This window comes from Micropterus salmoides, unplaced genomic scaffold (genome assembly GCF_014851395.1).
Source record: "Micropterus salmoides isolate LMB-PRFRI ecotype aquatic unplaced genomic scaffold, ASM1485139v1 Ms_hic_scaffold_8, whole genome shotgun sequence".
Lineage (NCBI taxonomy): Eukaryota > Metazoa > Chordata > Actinopteri > Centrarchiformes > Centrarchidae > Micropterus > Micropterus salmoides.
In genome coordinates this window covers 30,380,831-30,400,383 of record NW_024044570.1, presented here as the reverse complement: position 1 = coordinate 30,400,383, position 19,553 = coordinate 30,380,831, and the positions used below count along the sequence as shown (strand labels likewise).

General features: G+C 39.6%; 2 protein-coding genes across 14 annotated transcripts in view; one reads left to right on the top strand and one right to left on the bottom strand.

Moving 5' to 3' along the window:
- The window catches only part of cnot1 (CCR4-NOT transcription complex, subunit 1), a 29,811-nt gene extending 29,652 nt beyond the window's left edge, over positions 1 to 159 (bottom strand). For all 12 annotated transcript variants that reach the window (XM_038707120.1, XM_038707127.1, XM_038707123.1 and 9 more), the window contains exon 1: positions 11 to 159. The gene's annotated coding sequence lies outside the window, so the exon portion shown is untranslated. The remainder of the gene's footprint in view (positions 1 to 10) is intronic.
- Positions 160 to 2,391: 2,232 nt separating this feature from the next.
- On the top strand, positions 2,392 to 15,228 carry si:ch211-216l23.2 (uncharacterized protein LOC565061 homolog). 2 transcript variants are annotated; one of them, XM_038706348.1, is made up of 9 exons: positions 2,393 to 2,588; positions 2,769 to 2,855; positions 6,103 to 6,176; positions 6,489 to 6,612; positions 10,542 to 10,741; positions 13,097 to 13,375; positions 13,549 to 13,713; positions 14,116 to 14,361; positions 14,570 to 15,228. In XM_038706348.1, the coding sequence occupies exons 1-9, from the start codon at positions 2,527 to 2,529 to the stop codon at positions 14,605 to 14,607; spliced, it is 1,275 nt and encodes a 424-aa protein (XP_038562276.1). In that variant the 5' UTR covers positions 2,393 to 2,526; the 3' UTR covers positions 14,608 to 15,228. The 2 variants fall into 2 exon arrangements, with proteins under 2 accessions (XP_038562277.1, XP_038562276.1); XM_038706349.1 differs by lacking the exon at positions 13,549 to 13,713 and having other exon boundaries at positions 2,392 to 2,588.
- Positions 15,229 to 19,553: the final 4,325 nt, after the last annotated feature.

Here is a 19,553-nt window from a genome sequence, read left to right as displayed (position 1 = left end):
TGAATCTCACCGTGCTCCCAAGAAAGTAATTCAGATGGTCATCCCTGCTTGTTTCTCACAACAAACTTAACGAAATGGAAGGGTCGCTGTGCCTCCAGTTCAGTTTGATTTTCAAAATAAAATGGCGACTGTCCCCACCACCGCGGCGCGCTCACGTTTCGAGACGTGTGCGTGAGCTTATCCGCGCGACACAAACGCAAGGTGCTCCCCAGTAAACACCTGGTCCGTGCTGGCCGCCATGGAGTGCCTTATTTTATTCTGTCTGGATTATGGAAAACAAAGAACATGAACCGTGGCTTTGTTGTTTCTTTACATAAAGGCAAAATTAACTGGTGTTGTTTGTTTCATATTGAAGGAACTAGGATCAACCCAAAAAAACAAAACAAAAAAGAGAACCCATAGCTTACTGTCTGAATAATGTTTTTTGTATATTTGCATTAGAATGACAGACGAAGACACATAAATGAGATGCATTTCCCCTGTTAATTAAGTGTTATCCAAGACAACCTTCCGCCCATTTCATAAGTCAAACAGTTAGATGTCTTATGTGGTTCTGAATGGAGCTTTCTCAAGTAAAAGAAAATTAAACATGTGCAAATGTTTGTGACCCTGATGACATCATCAGGGTCACAAACTGGGGGTACCCATAGACTGTACTGTATATGAAAGGGGGCACCCCATGAAATTTATAGACATGGGCATTTAACAGGCAGAAAGGGTCAAATAAAAGAGGTTATTCAGTTGCGTTATTGGAAGTGTAGGAAGGTGTTTTTGAAGTTTGACCTATAAAATGAACTGAGCTTTGATTTTGACCATTCTTTTTTAATCTGTCTTTCACAAATCTCCAAACTTTATGGAAGTGCAAAAATGTATTAGTTGGAACACACCTTAAACAAATAAAATGTTTTTAATTATAAAGGATGTTTATGCATTAACATGAATCAGGGCTGATGCTGAAATGCAATACAGTTTTACTTGTAAAGTGTCTACAATTTTTGCATATGGACATTGGATTGCACTTTATACACAGGCAATCCACAGATTCTGATATTCTCTCTCAGTTGTTTACATAAGTTCCTCTAAAGCAAAGCACAGAAAAGATAATATATACATACACTATATGTAAATGGGATAAGCACACCCTGGATGACAAGACTGCGGGAGCATTGTCTGGCATTAACCTTTAACTGCCCAGCTGGCCAAAATTGCTGTAGTTGGCAGAAACGATCCCATCCCTTCATACACAATGTTGAATGAAATCTGGCAACCTTTTTAAAAATAACACATCACATTAATTGTGGGATTTAATGCTTGCATTGTCTCATAAGCACAGTCTTCTCTTTGGACATGGGACCGTGTCCTTTACTGTTCTTATCTCATATGTCATGTTCCTTAAGAGCAAAGGCATCCACTGTCAAGACAGCTCCCAAAGGGCAATCTGGCTGTTGTCCATATAGCCTCATAGGTGGATCTTAAATACTAGATGATGAGAGAGAAATTAGGGTTGTTCTTGTAACAGTTTTGAACCAACAAGGGTAAAAATCTATCAACACTGTCCTTTTTGCCTCACACAATAAGTCCATATCCACTGGGATTCACTGTTTTAATTTCGGTCCTTTACATCCCACGGGTTTTGCAGCAAGCTTGTGTCTATGAGTATATTTCAAAGATGATGCGCATTCTTCAGGAATAATGTGCATTGAGTAAAATAAAATGTTTAAAAAAAAAACAGAACAAGAGAAGGGCATGCCAAGCAGCAAAGGTCTTCAGGTGGAATTGAATCTGAGATGTTGCAATTATTTGGTAATATGTGCCTTAACCCCTAGGCTTTCCTGTGCCTAATCGCAGGATGTCAGACTAATTATAAACCATGACCAAGACAATCCCAAAACCTAAGCCAGACTGAATAAGGGATGGGAGCTACAACCAGTGAAAGACATCAGAATTTTAAATAATTCAGGTCTGATCTAACTTAACAGATGAACATCACTGGTCCAGTCATCAACACAATGGCACTGAAGAGCTCCTCATTTACACCACAAACAATATTTAGTTTCACCCAACAAGTGTTTGGGGACTCTCAAAGTCTCAGCGGATGCAATCAAAAAACTGGATTGGCTATACCATTAGAGGTGAACAAGAAAATCAATTTTGATGTGGGTAATAACTCTTTTAGTACAGATAGGGGAGCTGCAGTATAATTTCTATAATGATGGACATGGGGATATTAGCAGCATCATGGAAGGTTCAAAACATGACAGAGGTTTACTGGCATCTTAAGTTTTACCCCACGCCAATTTTATTTCAGTACCTTTTCACGTTTCAGTCCAGTAGGTGGCGATAATAAACCAGTAAGGTGGCTAGTCATCCGCCAGAAGAAGAACTCCTCCTCCTCTCCTCCACAACAGGGGGGAGTTGTAGTAGCACCGAGTAAGAACACTGGTGGAGAATCAGCAGTAAACAATTTCTTCCCTCTCTGTGATTAAAAGCCTAGGTTTGCTTGGGGGAAGTTTAAGTGCAGATAAAATGTCGTCTTGGGCGAAATCATCTGCAGCTGCCCGGCGGCCACCAGCTAGCCCAAACGGAAGGTAAGCCGTGCGGTTCCTTGCAGCAAGTGTTTAGCATTAGCGGCTAACATTATCATGCTAGGTAGCAGCCATAGCAGAAACCAAACAGTGTGGGTCTTCCAACTAATACGCAGCCCCCTTCCACCAGTTAACGTTAGTTGTGTTTGACGAGGTCCACAAAAAACTTTTTGTGTTGTGCAGTGCTCAACAACTTCGTTTGTTTCGGAGACCAGCGCCTTACCCCACCAGGGAGGAGAGGACCGAAGACCTCAAGGATGCCCTGGAAAGGTGAGGTTACCAGCGTTACATTCACAGAACTCAAAGCCTCCGTGTCGCATTATTAATCTGCACTGTTTGTGTGGCATTTAATGGATATTAAGGAGATTATAGTCCAGTCACGGCTGGAAAGCATTCGTGCTTCGCTGTTCAGGCCCTTCTTTTATTCACAGGTTTCTATTTTCAGCAATGAAATAAGGTTTCATATTTAGACTGACAGCAAAACGTTGTTTTGCCCCTGCTGACAAATGGAGAAGAAAAAAACATTTCAGAACAGTAATATAACCAGTTATATGAGACTTCCTCATGAAGGTCCATTATATGTATGTTTAGGCAATGGTCTTGATCATTATGAAATAGAAGTTCAGACTGCCTCTTCAAGGAGACCTGCTATGCTTTCCCATATTTTATGACTTATCTACAATGTTACAGTGTTGGATGTTCATGTTAAACATGGCCAAAGCATCAAAAAATGAGGTTAAATGATTTAAAAGAAATCTCTGTGAGCAAAAATTTCAGATTTCCTCCTGTTCGGCTCTGTTTTGAACTTTTTCTACCAAAATCTCCTTTCTATGACATACAGAGCTAGGGAGCCGGTATTCCATATATGGTCATTTCTTCACACAGCAAAGGCACAGCAGTGGACAATTTGTACCACGCATGTGTGGACATGACAGAAGCCCATGAATGATTTACAGCACAATAATATTATACTAAACACAGGAAATTATAGCATTAGCATAAAGACTGAAATCATAATTAAAGTCTCCTGCTCAATTTGTTCTTGTTTCCACAAGATAAATGTTAAAATGATCTGGGAAATAGGGTTGTGCCGATATACAATGCCATCGTCCATCAGCGATGGTTGAGCAGGCATCGTGATTGTAACCCCCGGCAAATAATTTTTCACATAATACCTTTATGTGAAAGCAGGTTTTAATCACCACAAACATTATTATCCATCCATCCATTATTATTATAAATTTTAAATATGCTTCGCACCTTCCTCGTAATTCTCTTCTCCCCACACTCAGACACACAAGAGGCCTACACCCCAGGTAGGCTCCCGCAACATGTTTGTCACTCTACCGTCCACTCCTGCAACAGGTGTATGCACTCCCGCCCACACCCGCAAACATTGTGACATGCAGAGTAAAAAAAGCACACACATGTTTGGATTTGCATTCATTTTTTTTGTCAGTAAGAACTGAGAAGTTTTCCAAATGTCAGACTTGCCTTGCTTTGGTCTTGTATTGTGTGACGGAAGCCAGTGAGGCTGTGCAGTGAGTAATCCTCACTCCCCGACACCTGAAGAGACGCACCGACGAGTGACACCAGTGGCCACAGGGTTTAGCCTCCTTGTGAGCGTGTCCGCCGAGGTCTCCGGTTTGAGTCAGGCCTGTGCAGTACATTCTCGGGAGCAGCTGCATGCACTCACGTTAATCTTCTTTTCAACTTCGTTTGTTGACTCCATCTTATCAGCGCTACTGCGGGACCCACAGTATATTTTTTAAATATAGTTAAAACTGCCCGCTCCCGCATGATTTGTGTTGGGACCTGCGGGATCCCAATGCAGCTCTCTACTTTGAATCATGCAAAGTTGCCATACAGAGTCACAGAACTACAATATAGGACTGGAAAAGCAGTATAATAGTCCTCCTTTAAATTGATAATAAGTAAGCAATGGCTTTCTGTAACTGGTGCCACCCAGTATGGAGGTGAAAGTGTTTTTGTGTTGTCTGAAGCATCAGAGAATTATATCTGAAAAACAAACCTCCAACACCTCTATCTAGAACTAATGTCACCTCATTTAGGATGGTCTACCCACCTCACTCTGTTTTCTGTACAGTTTTCTACCAAAGGAACCTTTTTTTTGTAGTAGTTTTTTTCAAACATCAGACACATTATTGTAATGTCATGGAACGGTTCTTCTTTAGCTAATCTGTCGGGCATTTCTGGTTATTTATTTCCCTACAAGAACCTTGAAAGGACCTTTTTAGCTGTCCACTTAAGCTCTGCCCCCTAACAAATTGGGAAAAGTGTCCTATTTCTTAAATCCTAGACCTGTCTTATCGCGCTTTTCCATTACCAGTACCAGCTCAACTCGCCTCGCCTCGGTTTGGCCGTGCTCCGTTTTCCATTGCAGATAGTACCCAGAGATAGTACCCCTCAATGTAGCCGGTCGTCATAGTTACGCCACACACAATTGCTGCGACTTAATGTTCAATGCAACACACACACCAGCGATCCACACAGCTTTCTCTTTATTTAAGTTAAAATGTTTCAACATTCCTCAGAATGTAAAGACAGATAAGCGGTATGAAAACCTTCCAGTTGTGTTTTCCTCTGCCGTTGTTGCTGCAGCGGTCTGTGTGACGGCGGGAGCAGAGGGCTCTGTGAGCGGGCGGCTGGCCGGCCTCGGGAGCTCCTCCCCCGGGTTGCCGCAGGCTTCCCCCGCAGCCACTTGCGGAGCTCCTCAACTCCGAAAACTTTCAAGCACATTTTTGTTCTGCCATCACTTCTCGTAAAACTGTCAATATTCGAAATCTACACCGTTGATTTCTCACCTCAAAACTTCTCAGAAGTGGATTTAGTGATGAAATTACATACGAAAACTGTAAAATATAAAACTATCTGTTGCTGGCCTCTGTCTGTCGCGCGCAATGATGATGCAGTGAATAATGACGATTCTCTCTGACCAATCTGGCGTGTTTTCACGTTACATTTTAGTATCGCCTCAGCTCACTTGGAACCTCGACGGAGGTGATAAGAAAAAAAGGTACCTGGAAGCATGGCCAGGTACAACTTTTCCACAATGGAAAACCAAACAAAGGCGAGCCAAGTCGAGTCGAGCTGGTACTGTGCAGTGGAAAATAGGGCTTTAGTTTACAGCCACACTACACCGACACTAGTGTTGTTTTGGTCTGTGCTACAGAGTTGCTGCAACAATTGGGTTGGGACAGCTGACACCTCAGATTTTTCAATCAACCTGGACTAACCCAAGTATTTTAACAATTCACAGCTGAATGTTTTAGCACAGCGGTACATTCATTTCTGAGTCCCAGGTTCTTTGAAACACACCTCACTGTGGGGGTTGGAAAGAAACTGCTGCGTGCTCGTATATGGAGTAGTAATTTCAGTCTTTATAACCTCTTCAGTCATATCAAGTCATCACATATAATGAACCAGTGAACAGTAGGCATAGACATGTCTACCACATTAAAATGAAACATTAAAAGACCCACTGCTTTTCTTTCAGTTATGAAGAACTGGAGCAAATACAAAACTACAGTGGAAGTGTGAAGTATGAGGGATATAAACATCAGCCAAATGGTGAGACTTTTTATTTTATTATCGTTTTATATTGATCACTAAAAGCACCGCAACATATATTTCTCTTTTTTATTCCTTGCTAAAAATTCTCAATATGAAAATCCTTGCGTTGTGATTGTGCTACTGCATCTTACATTACATAAAACTGCACTTCTTAAATAACTGGTATCCCATTGGCTTATATAAAATAATCTTTTGTGTTATGGTACACCCCAATATCCTGTTAAAAGAAATGCATCAAAAATTAAAGTCTCCATTTACCTCATATTTTTTCCCTATAATGTCATCACCATCCTCAAACCAACCACCCAGCCAAGCCAGAGGGCTGCACTCCAGCAGACAGACGGAAAGCCCTGTATCAGAAGTTCTACAGACAGGTGCAGGAGGAGAGGAAGCCGGCAGACTGTGTGGTCCTTTCTGTCACCAATCAGTGCCTGTGAGTACTTATCACAAACATCTAAGACACAAGCAGTTGAAGTAGAAATGTGGGTGAACGTGCTGGGATTTGATCACTTTCATACTTGGACCACTGGGAATCAGTGGATTGTGCATCAGATGTCAGGTGTGTGTGTGTGTGTGTTTGACAACAGCACTTTGGTTTGCAGTATAATCAGTCATCATGACAAAAAAACTGAGAAGATGAAGCCCAGGTTATCCTTTTGAAGGGTTAACAATCTCAGTATAGTATTCTGCTGTTGTGTTGAATGATTATGTCTGTCCACTTAAGTTTGATTTATGATCACTGACTGGAAGGTACCTGTTTCTCTCCTCCTGACAGCAACATATCTGACTCATGTCAGATGTCTTTAAGCTAGTTTGAGAATGCATACTCCTACACATCTTGCTCCTGGTGTTCTCAGGAGCATGCTGGTAAAAGGCAGTTCCACAAACACCAATCTTTTCACCCATCCTCCAGATTTGTCTGGAAAGACACATTTCTATGGGACATTCATGCTCATACATGAAGAAAGTAGGAACAGTAAGAGCTGTGTGACTTTGCAACCTTTGCTCATAAACAAAAATGTACCGTGTAATGCAGTTACACTAAGGTGTAACGATAATCATACCTTTTAACCAAATCCATACCTGTGAATAAATGTTAATCTGAATTGTATTCCTATTTCTGCATTTTGAAAATATGCGATCTAGGCTACTATTTTAATGCAGTACAAACTGACATGTCTACAATAGTGTCCAACACAAAGCTTTAAAGTTGTTGAATACAGCCTGATCTAAATCCCAATAATAAATCTATTCACTGTACAGTACATGTCAAATATTACACATTCTCTCAAAACAACTTAATTTCGTAGAAGGCTTTTATTGTTGCATATCAGTGACATGCTACACAGACCTGTTTATTACCTTTCGTGATACATACAAATACTCAGCTTTTCATACTTTTACTTATGATTCATATGCGGGTTGATCTGCCCTTACCCCATGTGGTGACAAATGATGATTATACAAAAACTATTGTCTTTGTATAGTAGAAGTGCATAAAACATTACATTACATTAACTACACAATGCAATATCAAGTAATGAATGAACATAAATGAATGCACACATAAATGACAACTCTGCAATTGTGCCAAATATGGCAGCTGTTTCTTTACGTTATTATGACATAGTTAGATCTGCTAACTTGCCAGCAGCTTAACTTGGATGTACTAAAAGCGCTAACACCGCTATGCTGCTAATTATGATTTGCTGGTTATCAGCAGTAAGCAGTCTATCCAGAATTTATTATCTAAATGACAACAAGTCAACCTTTATTCTGATTTTTGCATTGTGCATTAATTCAAAAGACTATTCACAAATCAGGGATAAATTTGCTAATGACCACTGGAAAAAAAAACCCAGCCAACACCCACTAACACCGGGCTTTTGTCTTCAGTGTGAAACGGTACAATCGGCATTTACTACCTGAGCAAATGACTGGGTAGCCACGTATTTACCGTTTCCAGCTCGAGTCGGCAATGATGTTAACATGACACCCAAGCGGACACGCAAATTTACGGCATTTTCCGGCGCCACTCTCCGTTTCTTTCTGCGGATGTAAACGTGTTATACAAATGTTTACGTAGCATTTGTATGGTTAGCTAGAATCTGTCAGCTGTGACATTATATCCGCACTGTGATGTCTTTCAGAGCACACAAACACTGTATAACACACCTGTCACCTGCCCAGCTTTGTGCTGTTAAGCAGAAAAACCTTCATTTTACACGGTTTATGGGCTACACAAAGCAACCACCGGAACATTGCGCTGGCATTCATGCTACTTTCTACTGTTTATTAACCCTGTTTTCTGGCGTGATTGTGGCATAACAAAACAGAAACAGCAAAGGAGTCATACGCCTATTTATTTCTCAGTAGATTTAAAAGGTGACTCTTGCAGCTGTAGTCACCTTGGATGATTTGTATTAACAATGAATTCAAGTGACTCAATTTCACTGTAGGAAAAAAGTATCACAATGTCCATGGAAACTTCTCAAACCACTCCTGCAACATAAACCTTGTTTCCTCTGTCATCCTTGTGGTTGGTACATTCCAAACGCTAAAGTTACCTGTTTATGTTGGCCACTGTGCACAGACAAACTGCTAACATGCTTGTGCCAAGTCAATTGTGTATTTTATTATTTTTTTCTTCAGTTTGTCTAATTGTTGTCCCAAGGTGGGGTCAAACACTCAACCCTCAGGGTGTGAGTCCTGTCCTTTACCGACTAAGCTAACTGAACACTGTGTCAATGCATGTCAATATTATGTCTCATATTGTCATCTAACGCTCCGATGCAAAACCTATTTGCTGACTCCCACAGTACATTAATACTACTACTTCTTCTAACATACGTATTCAGCATAGTGATGAGTGTCTGCACTGCCTGAATTAGACCAGAAGTAGAACAAGAAGAACGTAGTGATGAAACACGGTCTGTATCGCTGTTTGTCCGTCATCTTTTATATTGCATTTCTGTCAATAGATCCTCAAATACACACTGGATCTTTAATAGTATACTGTTAGTGTAACAATAATATCTCAAATACTACATTCATTAGAATTTCATATAATAGTATATTTTTTTTTACCACTAGTTGAATATTAAATCCAGTTACAGGCGTTTCATTTCTGTGGGTTGTTTTTATTCATTAAATCATTGTGCAAGCAAGCTGCATGTGTAAAATACAGTGGCTGTGGATGAGAGGAGAGGTGACTGCTGGAAGTCAAGAAGTCGTATTTAACTTTATGTTCTGCTTGCACAACAGTTGTTTGATAAATGGCTATTAAAGCACATTAGGAGAATATTTGAAACAGTCTTTTTTTTTTTCAATTCTGATCATTTTGGCAGTGGTGATTTTCCATTGACGCTTGCTAAAACCTCTCTGGGGGGGACACCAACGTTTTCTTTATGCAGGAAAAACCCTGATAGTGTCACACACACCTTTTCTGTTTTATTAAATCACACACTTTTTTGCAATTATGTAATCACACATGACAACATTGCGATTAGATTAATCGTGCAGCCCTAGAGCAAAGCGTAAATCTGGGAAGAAGCCCTTGCTTTAGAAAAGTGTAATGTAAAATGCAACCAAACTCACCCATATCCACACATTTATCCACAACTATATCAAACATTCAACTGACTGATCTCAAAAATGCAAACTGCTAATAGCTGCTACACAGGTTTGTACGTTTTTAGTGTAGGGTTTTCATTATACTGAAGGACCAATAGTGAAAACAAATTCACCCATGTCTTCTATATGAATAAGATACTTTATTGTCCGTGAAGGGAAATTTGTTTTGTCCGTTCTGCAGCTTTACAAAATACAGAAATAAACATCTCTCAACACATGTTCTGCAACACGACACATGCTCTCATATACATTAGACAGGTACCTATATAGTAAGCACATTAACTCCTTCTTCCAATGGCAGTTGAGTTTGATTGAACAACCGTATTGGCTGCATTCCTCCCAACTGTAGCACAACCCTTGCACAATGAGAGATTGCACACCCGTAATAGCCTATGTATTGCACAAATGACATGTTGAATAATCCAATAGCTTCTAACCCTCACACACATACTACTACAACACTAAATACATCCATGAGAAATCCAAAAAACTTGTGTTAATGCCACACTAATCTCTATGTAATGCTACACTTGGTCCTGTCTAATTAAACATGGAATTCACCACACAAAAGGAATGATGATTTAAGGTTACATTTTTGTTTGTAAAGCTTACTATAAATCAAGACATAACCCTCTGTTCCTCTCCGATATAATTTAGGTTTCTCTACATGCCTGCTGAGTCACTTAATATAGAAATGTCAAGTTAACAGTGTTTCTCTTCCTCTCAAAGGGATTACCCCAAATCGCTAAGCCAGTGCTTGCAGGAGCGTGGTCTATCAGTGGAAATGCTCTACCTTCAGGCGGAATCGGGCCTGACCCGGGCCCTGCAGGATGTCCGAGCAGACGGCTCCTCGTTATGTATTCTGGTGGAGCAGACAAACATAGCTCTGTCCTCCTGCACTGTTATCATATTCTCAGAATCCCTCAAAAGTAAGTCCCTACCCCTCATTCCTTCAAGCTTAGTCAAACCAACCTCAGTTTACAACCCTCCCATCCCTTTTCAACTGACGCTCTAATGCGATTAACAAGTTATGTACATTCTCCCAACGTCTTTGAGAACAAAATCTGCAACAGATGTAATGTAACCCCCCCCCAAAATTTAAACATTAAACACCAACATGTAACATTCTAAAGCTAAACTCAGCCGTAGTAACACAGTCTTCGTGGCTAAAGCACTTATATTAAAAACTAAATCGTCTCCAAGTCTATCTATATATATCTACACAATATTCATTTAGTATACATCCATGGCACTCTGACACTGGTTTACAGAACATTACATACTTAACAAACTGATTGAAGCCCAAAATTAGCAAAGTAGGTATGTAAAAGGGATAGTTCAGCATTTTGGTTTGACTTTATTGCCAAGAGTTGTGATCAATATCACTCTCATGTCTGTCTGGTATACCTCTAAAACTCACTTATTGTGTGTAACTGTGACAATTCTTGAAGTGTGCTTGAAGGTGTGTGTGTAAATATGCTGCCGCCAGACAAACTTTACAGATTGCCAGAGGCTTGTTATGGATGTAAGGTTATGTAACCACTTCCTACAGTGCCACCTAATCAAATATTAGTCATCTTTAACTGACCCAATGATCAGATGTTAGACTGACTTTATGAATAGTTTCATATTGCACATTACGCGGACGTCAGCCAACAAAGTCTAGCTAAGTAGTATTAGGTGATACATGAATGTAGTCGATTGTAATTAGTTTGGCATTAAGGGATATAGGCGAATGAGCACAAGTAGTTGTTTTGTGTTTTGAATGATTTAATTTACATACTTTTGTGCAGAGCAAATGAAGCCGCATTCAAAACATCTATTCTGAGGAAATGCTGCAGTGCACGCAGAGGTCAAGCTCATAATAGCCTAGGCTATATAAACGTAACATTAGCTGAGCTGAATTGACAACCAGTGGAGATCCAGAAAGTCACTGTTCCCTGACAAATTAGTTTACCACTGGACAAATCCAGGCCAGCTGTGTTTAGTGTTTATGCTAAGTTAAGCTAACTGGCTGCTTGCAATAGCTTTATATTGACTGTACAGACATGAGTGGTGCCGATCTTGAGTGTGACAGACATGAGAGCGTTGTAAAGTGTATTTTGCTAAATGTCAAACTATTCCTTTTAAAAGAAAACTCAACTGGTTTTCCACAATTTTTGGTTTTATTGTCAGAGCTCGGGCCATCGGCTTTATTGGTTTTTAAAACATTCAACTCATCAAAGTGATTTCTGAGTTCTGTGAAAATGGCTACATAGCTAAAAATCTGAAACATGAGAGGTCAGACAAGATTCCCAGGTTAGTCAAACTTCTTTGGAAGAGACAAACAAGGCGAACTACAATATTGTGGTCCAAAACATCACACTTTGTGATTCCACTTGCTCATTGTCATTCAGACATCTGTTATTACTGACTGTTATTACAGTCAGTAGGATGTTCTCATAACCAGTGGAACTGATGGTCAGTGCTATGACAACAAAACCCATGTGCTTTCCTTTAAGTTGACTCAATATGAAACTTCTCTGCACTTCACACATATATAGAAAAATAAATGACCTGCATACTTCCAATCCAAAACATCACCAATACATGCAGAACAATGTTTCAATCTATATTTATAATGTAATCATTTCATCATGTGGGAACACACGTCACCGAGGGTTCTTAAGTCATTAAGGAACCTATGTGGTTTCAACACCCCACATTTAAAAAGCGTACCATGCACAAACACATCAGCATAATATAAAATCAAACATGCACTTGCATAAAACAAGAACATTGCACCAGCTAACCAAAAGATGCCCTAAGTACATTCTATAGTCTGGGCTACACAACCAAAATAAAATCAGTTTTTATGTATTTCCTTGTATATAATAAAGGAATTCATTATTGCACCAGAAAATTTAAATACACAAATCATCTCAAGTTTATTCTTTGTGCCGTGGCGTTGCATGTCTGAATGCGCACAAAAAACTGGAGCTTACTAAACAGGTATTTTATGTCCCGGAACATGATGCAACAAAAAATTCAAGTAAGTGATAAATGCACATCTTTACACAAATTGCATGCCCCTCTTCTTCCAACAAACCACAAGTCATTCTCTTTCAAAAGTACTACCTACCAAAGAACCAATTTATCAGCTGAAAGTGCAAAATCAATTTCACCTTTAAGAACCCTATAGATTTTACTGCTATTTCTAGGGTTTTTGGGTTATCTCATTCCAGCACTTTCTTCCCCTTTAGTCCCCTGACAACTCACCCTTAACATTCTCATTACCCCCCCAGTCCATCGCAACATGCCCAAAGACCAGGCCATGGACTTTGTTGCAGCCGAGTACAGTCGCGGACTCGTCAAAGAGCGCCCGAAGAGGGACCCCGCAGACATTGCAGCCCAGGCGTCACAGCTGCTGGATGACTTTCTGGAACGAGAAAAGATTGAGCGCCATACTGTTCCCTCGGAAACCCGTCCGCTCCTCATGCTGTTAGCTGAGGGGGTGCATCTCTACCCCGAGGAGCTAGAAACCATCTCAGAGTATGTCCGGTGCCGCCAGGAACACATACAAGGTGGGACGCTGATTTTAAACTGTAGTACCTAGAAGATCTGGGACTGGTGCTGTGTCCATATTACTGGTTGCACCTTTAACTTCTTATCTTCCCCTGTTCTTTCCTTCTCTTTGGGTCACACCTTTTCTGTCTGTCCGTGGTTCTTTTTTTTCCTTTTCGTCTTTCCTTTCCAGTCTCCAACACTGAGGGTGAGAGGGGTAACATGTTACCTCCTGGACTAGGGAAACCACCTCCTCTGCTCCCTACTCCACCTGGGCCCCCTCAACCTCAGTCTGGAGCAGGGGGGCCCATGATGGACCACACCTCAACCCCACCCAGTCCTCTCTTGCCTTCACCAGGTTAGACTGCAGAGTTGACCACTTGCTTGACTATTTGAAGGGTCTTTTTTTAATTTCTGAAAAGTTCAAGGGTATAGCAACCATATTAAAACATAATAAATAAATAAAAATGTAACTTTGTCCTCCCTGTGTCTTCAGACAGTACAGTTTAAGTTCTTAATAATTAATCTTAAATATTTTTTTTATTTCAATACAGATTCACAATGAATTATAGACATAAGCTATAGACACCATGAGTTCCCATTCATTTTAGGTAAACCTTCTGCCCATTGAAGTCCAAAACAATAGCCTTGCAGTAAATCTTGAAAAGTTTATATTGTTCCGTTTGGTTACCATGTTGGAGAGGTCTGCATTCAACTGTCCTGTAATGATGTTTTTAATTCAGACATGTCTCCTTTTTAGGCTCTTATCCCAAAACCAAACCTCCTCCGCTACTGTCCTTGCATCGACCTCCTGGTCCGTCATTAGGGGCCCAGGCTTCACGAGGCCCCCTGTCCTCACACAGCCTGTATGGTGCCCCCACTGTTCCCCGTGGGCCCTTACTCCACCACGCTCCTCCATACCACCCAGGCCCCAGGGGTCCTCACGGGAGTAGAATGGCCCCGCCCTCTCTAAAGAGTTCCCGCCCTCCACTTCTCGCTTCTCCAGGTGGGTCACTTAGTCTTGAAATATATTCTTTTTGTCCTTTTTATGAGGTGTGTTTGTACAGGTTGAGTATGATGTTGGGATAACAGTCCAGCATTTATATAGAAGTACTGTGAACTAAAACAGGTATAAACAGACCGTAAACTTCAATTTAACCATATTGTGTAACATTGTTTTGTCTTTCTTTTCCCTTCTGTCTCCCTTTGATCAGGTGCCCCTCTTCCACGACCGAGCGGCCCCCGACACTGAGACAAGGCAGAGACGCACACAAACACACACTCTCTCTCACTGTAACACATGCAGGCTTCATGCAAGTGCCAGCATTGTTTTGAAGATTTCACCTACCTGTAGATCAGAAAACTCCTGGACCCTGCGAACAATACATGTTCCGCCTGTGTGTGTGTTGGGGGGGAAGAAAAGTAGTACTCAAATGAAAAAGCAGTAGTTTGAAATTCTGTCATCATCAGTCATCTTATTGTGGATGGATTAATGGAGGACGACATGGAGTTCTCTATCTGACTGACAATTTTAAGTATCTTTTTGTTAACATTGTTGATTGTTTCTCTTTATAACGTACTGCGTTTCTCACCCACAGTCTAGCCCATTAAAAAAGCATGTTCTAGTTTACCCTTTTAAACTCCATAATGTTGTTGTTGGTTACAGTAACAAGCTGTGTGTACTGGTACCGAGGGTGTTGGTGGTCACACGATGGGTAATATGACTTTGTATTTTTCTGTATATAATATAGCAAGTACGTACCTGCTGTATACGATGTTTCACGATGGTGCTTAAGATTTCACAAGCAGTTTTCAAAGATTCTCTAGAGGAGAGAATTTCAACAACAAATTAAAATTGTCTTTTTATAAGATGTGTTCTTGGCTCAAATTTAATTCAAATCTAAATATTTTTGACATTATGTTCTCTTTATAAAGACACTTGTGATGAATTTGTGGTAGAGAAACTTAAGAACACCTAAGAACAAACAAATAAAAAAACAAATGCCTACCATATACCTTGCCAGCGACAACATGGTCTGTTCCAACAATATCTAGACTTTTTGCAAGCTTTATTTTGTCATCCAGAATTTAAAAAAGGAGCATTTTGTGTAACATTGAAGCGCAAGAGGCAGCTTGTAATGTTTGCCAGGATAACCCGAAGGAACACGAATGTCATTATATATTCTTTGCCACATATTTATGCAAAATCCAAGTGAGCAAATATTAGATGTTTATCACAAAGGGGTGTCTTAATTTTGACAGCCATCTTAATACAAAACATGGAGGAAAGCTCCACTGCAACATATCAGACGTGGTGTGTTGTCATTAAACCCGCTGTTATGAGATAATCAGTCACTCTCTCTAATTGTAATTCAGGGAAAAACTCAAAACAAAAAAAGATTTTGTACTGTAAATCTTCTGGCTGTGCGTTGTTGATTGTTTTTATAACTTTTGACTAATTGCTATGAAACTGTAGAATAATTGGTTGTAAATAATTATTTGCAATAGATAAAAATGTGTGGAGTTCATATAAGGCAGCAATCCAGTTAATGAAGTCAAATCAACAACAGCCCGCGGCTTGTACTCCGTGTACTTGTGTTTGTTACTTTGGTTGTGAGGAATCTTCTTAAAATTCTTAAATGTGTTGAAAAGTTATTTTCTTCAGTGTTGCGTTGAAGCCTAATGGATCACAGGTTAAACCACAGAAAGAAGTCATTTCTGAGAAGAAACCTACTCAACATTTTCTTTCGTGTTGTAGATAATGTTCAGATCATGTCATCTTTCTTTTATAAAATATATATATATGTATAAACTGTAAATGTGCAACACCTTTGAGCTGTGGATTAGTTTTCTTTGATGTGCAGCAGTGTTGATGTTCAGCAGGTATGGAGGTAAAAAACGTCTGCAAGTGTTTGAATATTTTGTTTTGGTCTGATGAGTGTTTCATTGTTTTTTTCTTTTATTGAAGAGAGAATTTACCATAAGAAATAAAAATGACATCATTTTAAGTATACAGTCCCCTTGTCAGTACTGACTGATGTGAATCGCAGTGGATGTGATTTTTAGCGGTAAGCATACAGATCACTGTAAATGGACTGCATTTATTTTGAACTTTTCTACCTAAATGGACAAAGCACTTCACACCGGGAGCAACTTCGGGTTCAGTGACACAAACAACCTGCTGTATCTCCTGAACCACAGCTGCGCTAAGTTGTATGAGGACTGAGTTCAAGTTCCACTTTGTTTCAGACACTTCTTCATGCCTTCTGGCAGTGTTTTCCAGCTGTGTCTGACTCGGACTCTCGGGCCTGTCGTAATTTGGGTGAATAGAAGAGGAGGGACAGAAGTATATACTTAGGCTTCCGTACAGGGCAACAGGGGTGAGGACCCAGATGCGTGCAGGCAGGAACAGTTGAAGAATGATGAAGGCATATGCTGTCCCACTCTTAGCAGGTTAAACAACGCTGACTGGAGAGTGAAGGAAATCTAGCGCACACTCTCACAGTCCTAAGAAGAGTAGGGGCCATAAGTGAAAACACCTGTGTTGGTATGGTGTGTGGGACCTTGAGTTGATATCAGTTCATTTCATCAGCGTCATTTGTTTTCAATGTTACATTAATGGGTCTTTCCTAAATATCCTCTCTGCATCAAACAATATAAGATGGCAAGTAGCAAGAGCTGTGTGGTGGGGGAAGTACTCTGATCCTTCACTTCAGTAAAAAGGTCAAAGGGTCACATGATAAATTTGAGAGGAAAGAAGAAAAAGGGTCTGATGGAAATTTGGAACGATTTGGCTTCAAACTGTAAATGAAGTCATCTGAGAAGTTTAGGGGGTAAATGTCTTTTTGGTGAAACTTCTAACAACTCAGACACTTGAACCACCCCAACTAGACAGACATTCATAACAGCTTTATTTTGTAAGTGGTCACAAGCCAAAAACACTGGTTTAATCTTAAATAATGGGTTGTATTAATCGGAAAGTGAATGGTAACTACAGCTGTTAAATAAGTGTAGTAGAGTAAAAAGTACAATATTTTATAGTACAGTATTTAGTGCTCAACACCAGAGACCCCCAGGGCTGTGTGCTCAGCCCTCCATCATCGGCCAGATGATGAGACTTCATATGGGAATCAGCATCACAGAGACCCTGACATAGTCATCTCACATCTCCTGGCAAAGAAAGCTCAGAAACTGCTGTATTTCTTCAGAAAACTAAAAAAAGGCAAAATTACCATTTCAAGTTCTTGTTAACTTTTACAAAGGAGAAGAGTAATAGAAAGCATCCTGACTGGGAACATCACAAACTGGCATAGGAGGTGCACGGCCCAGGACAGGTATGGCAAGTCGTTTTAACATTTATTCCTTAAAAGTTACTAGTCACTATTTAATAGTAACTAAAATAGTGACTAGTAACTTCTAAGGAATAAATGTTAAAATGGCTTGCCATATGACAGGAGGGGTCTGGAGCCACTCAGAAGATCATGGGTACCCATCTACCGAGCATCAGTGATATCAGTAAGGTGAGGTGTCTGTAGAGCCTAACAGGATACTAAAAAACAGTAACCACACTGCCACAGCCGGTTCACCTGGCTGCCGTCGGGCAAGAGATACAGAAATATCCACTGCCATACCACCCGGCTCTTCCCCCAGGCTAAATTCACCCTCAGCACTGCACCACGCAGAAAGATTATTTCTGTTTATACTTTAATAATTTTTTTGTATATACCTTTTGCTTTTTGTGTGTAGCACAAAGGGAACCACAAACTTCATCTCATTGTAAAATAACAAATAAATCTACCTTGTACCTTAAAATGTGGTGGAGAAGAAGTATAAAGTAGCTGAATATAATAAATGTGTAAACATAGTTACTTTCTACTACTGTGCACACCAGACGATCGATCGATCAATCAATCAATCTATCTGTACATATTTATTTAAGATTTCATTAAAGTCTTCTTTTTTACCTTTTATACAAAATGAACCAACACGAAGAGGAAGATCTTGGGTAGATAATAAATATACTCCAAACCTCTCTAAACTACAAAGAAATCAGTTTTGAATTCGAACATGATTACCATGCTTGTTTACTAAATATTTAGTCAATGCTGATCGATCCATAGAAGAAACCATAAAGTACATCCTTGGATGGATGGGAAAACATGAGTGTACAAAGAAGCTTCTATATGATGAAGCTATGCCTTTTAAACTCTAGATGGCGATGTGCACCTGCTCTTTTACTTTATATGCTGCTAGGACAGAATTTCAACAATTAAAATGTATAAATAAATAAGTTTGTACTTCTAAGTTCTCAGCCTATCATGTTTGTTTTGTAATCTTACTGCACTTGTTACTCCTAATATTTACAGACTTCCAGAGACCTGATAAAAAATACACTTATCTATTGAGAATACAAAAATGCCAAAATGTATATATCCAAATCTGCACTAATGTTTCAGAAACAGAAAAGGTTATTTTTCAGTTTACAGGTAGAGAAATCTTTACATGTATCATAGTACTTTTACAGAATGAAAACTTCTTCACGTTTTTTAATGTATGAGAAATATGTAATTTTGGCATTGTGGTAAATCTGACTCAGAATCTTTTTTTCGTTGTCCCTTTGAAGCTTATTTACCTTAAGCAGCCTTTATATTATGTGTGCAATAAAACTGCTTTCTGAATTCTACAGGAGGGAAAAACACTGACAATCCAAAGGCCAAACCTTTGCTTTAGACTTACTTTGAAAGATTTTTTAAATGATTTTTAAAGAAAAACTGAGCAGAACTTCGAACTCTCCCTAAGTCTGAATGCTGCTTGAGTTCAGTACATTTGTGTCCTGGCTTATCTGAGGTCTAATTTCACTGCCAGGATAAGGTTTTTACCATTGGGTTCCCTGTAGTGAGGTTCCTGAAGATGTATAAAATCTGTATAAAACGGAAACCTTTAAACAATCTGTCACTGAAAGCATTTTGCCAGTGTAATGTTTTTTTGTTTTTATTCATTTTCCTTCTTTTTTAAGTATGACTATTGGTATGTATATAGGCGAGGTATCTTCATTAGCTTCCTGCACAATAGTCAAACTTTAAAATACATGTGCAAATAATCGAAACTAAAAGTTATTATTATTATTATTATTATTATTATTATTACTACAATAGAGTGGGAGTCAAAAACTCAAACACACAGAGAGGGAATATGTCT

Bases quoted from the DNA above. Each gene is read 5' to 3' on its own strand.
- si:ch211-216l23.2 (XM_038706348.1), top strand. From the start codon at position 2,527: ATGTCGTCTTGGGCGAAATCATCTGCAGCTGCCCGGCGGCCACCAGCT. The intron at 6,613-10,541 runs GTGAGTACTTAT...TTCCTCTCAAAG, and splicing joins TCTGTCACCAATCAGTGCCT to GGATTACCCCAAATCGCTAA. The intron at 10,742-13,096 runs GTAAGTCCCTAC...TTACCCCCCCAG, and splicing joins ATTCTCAGAATCCCTCAAAA to TCCATCGCAACATGCCCAAA.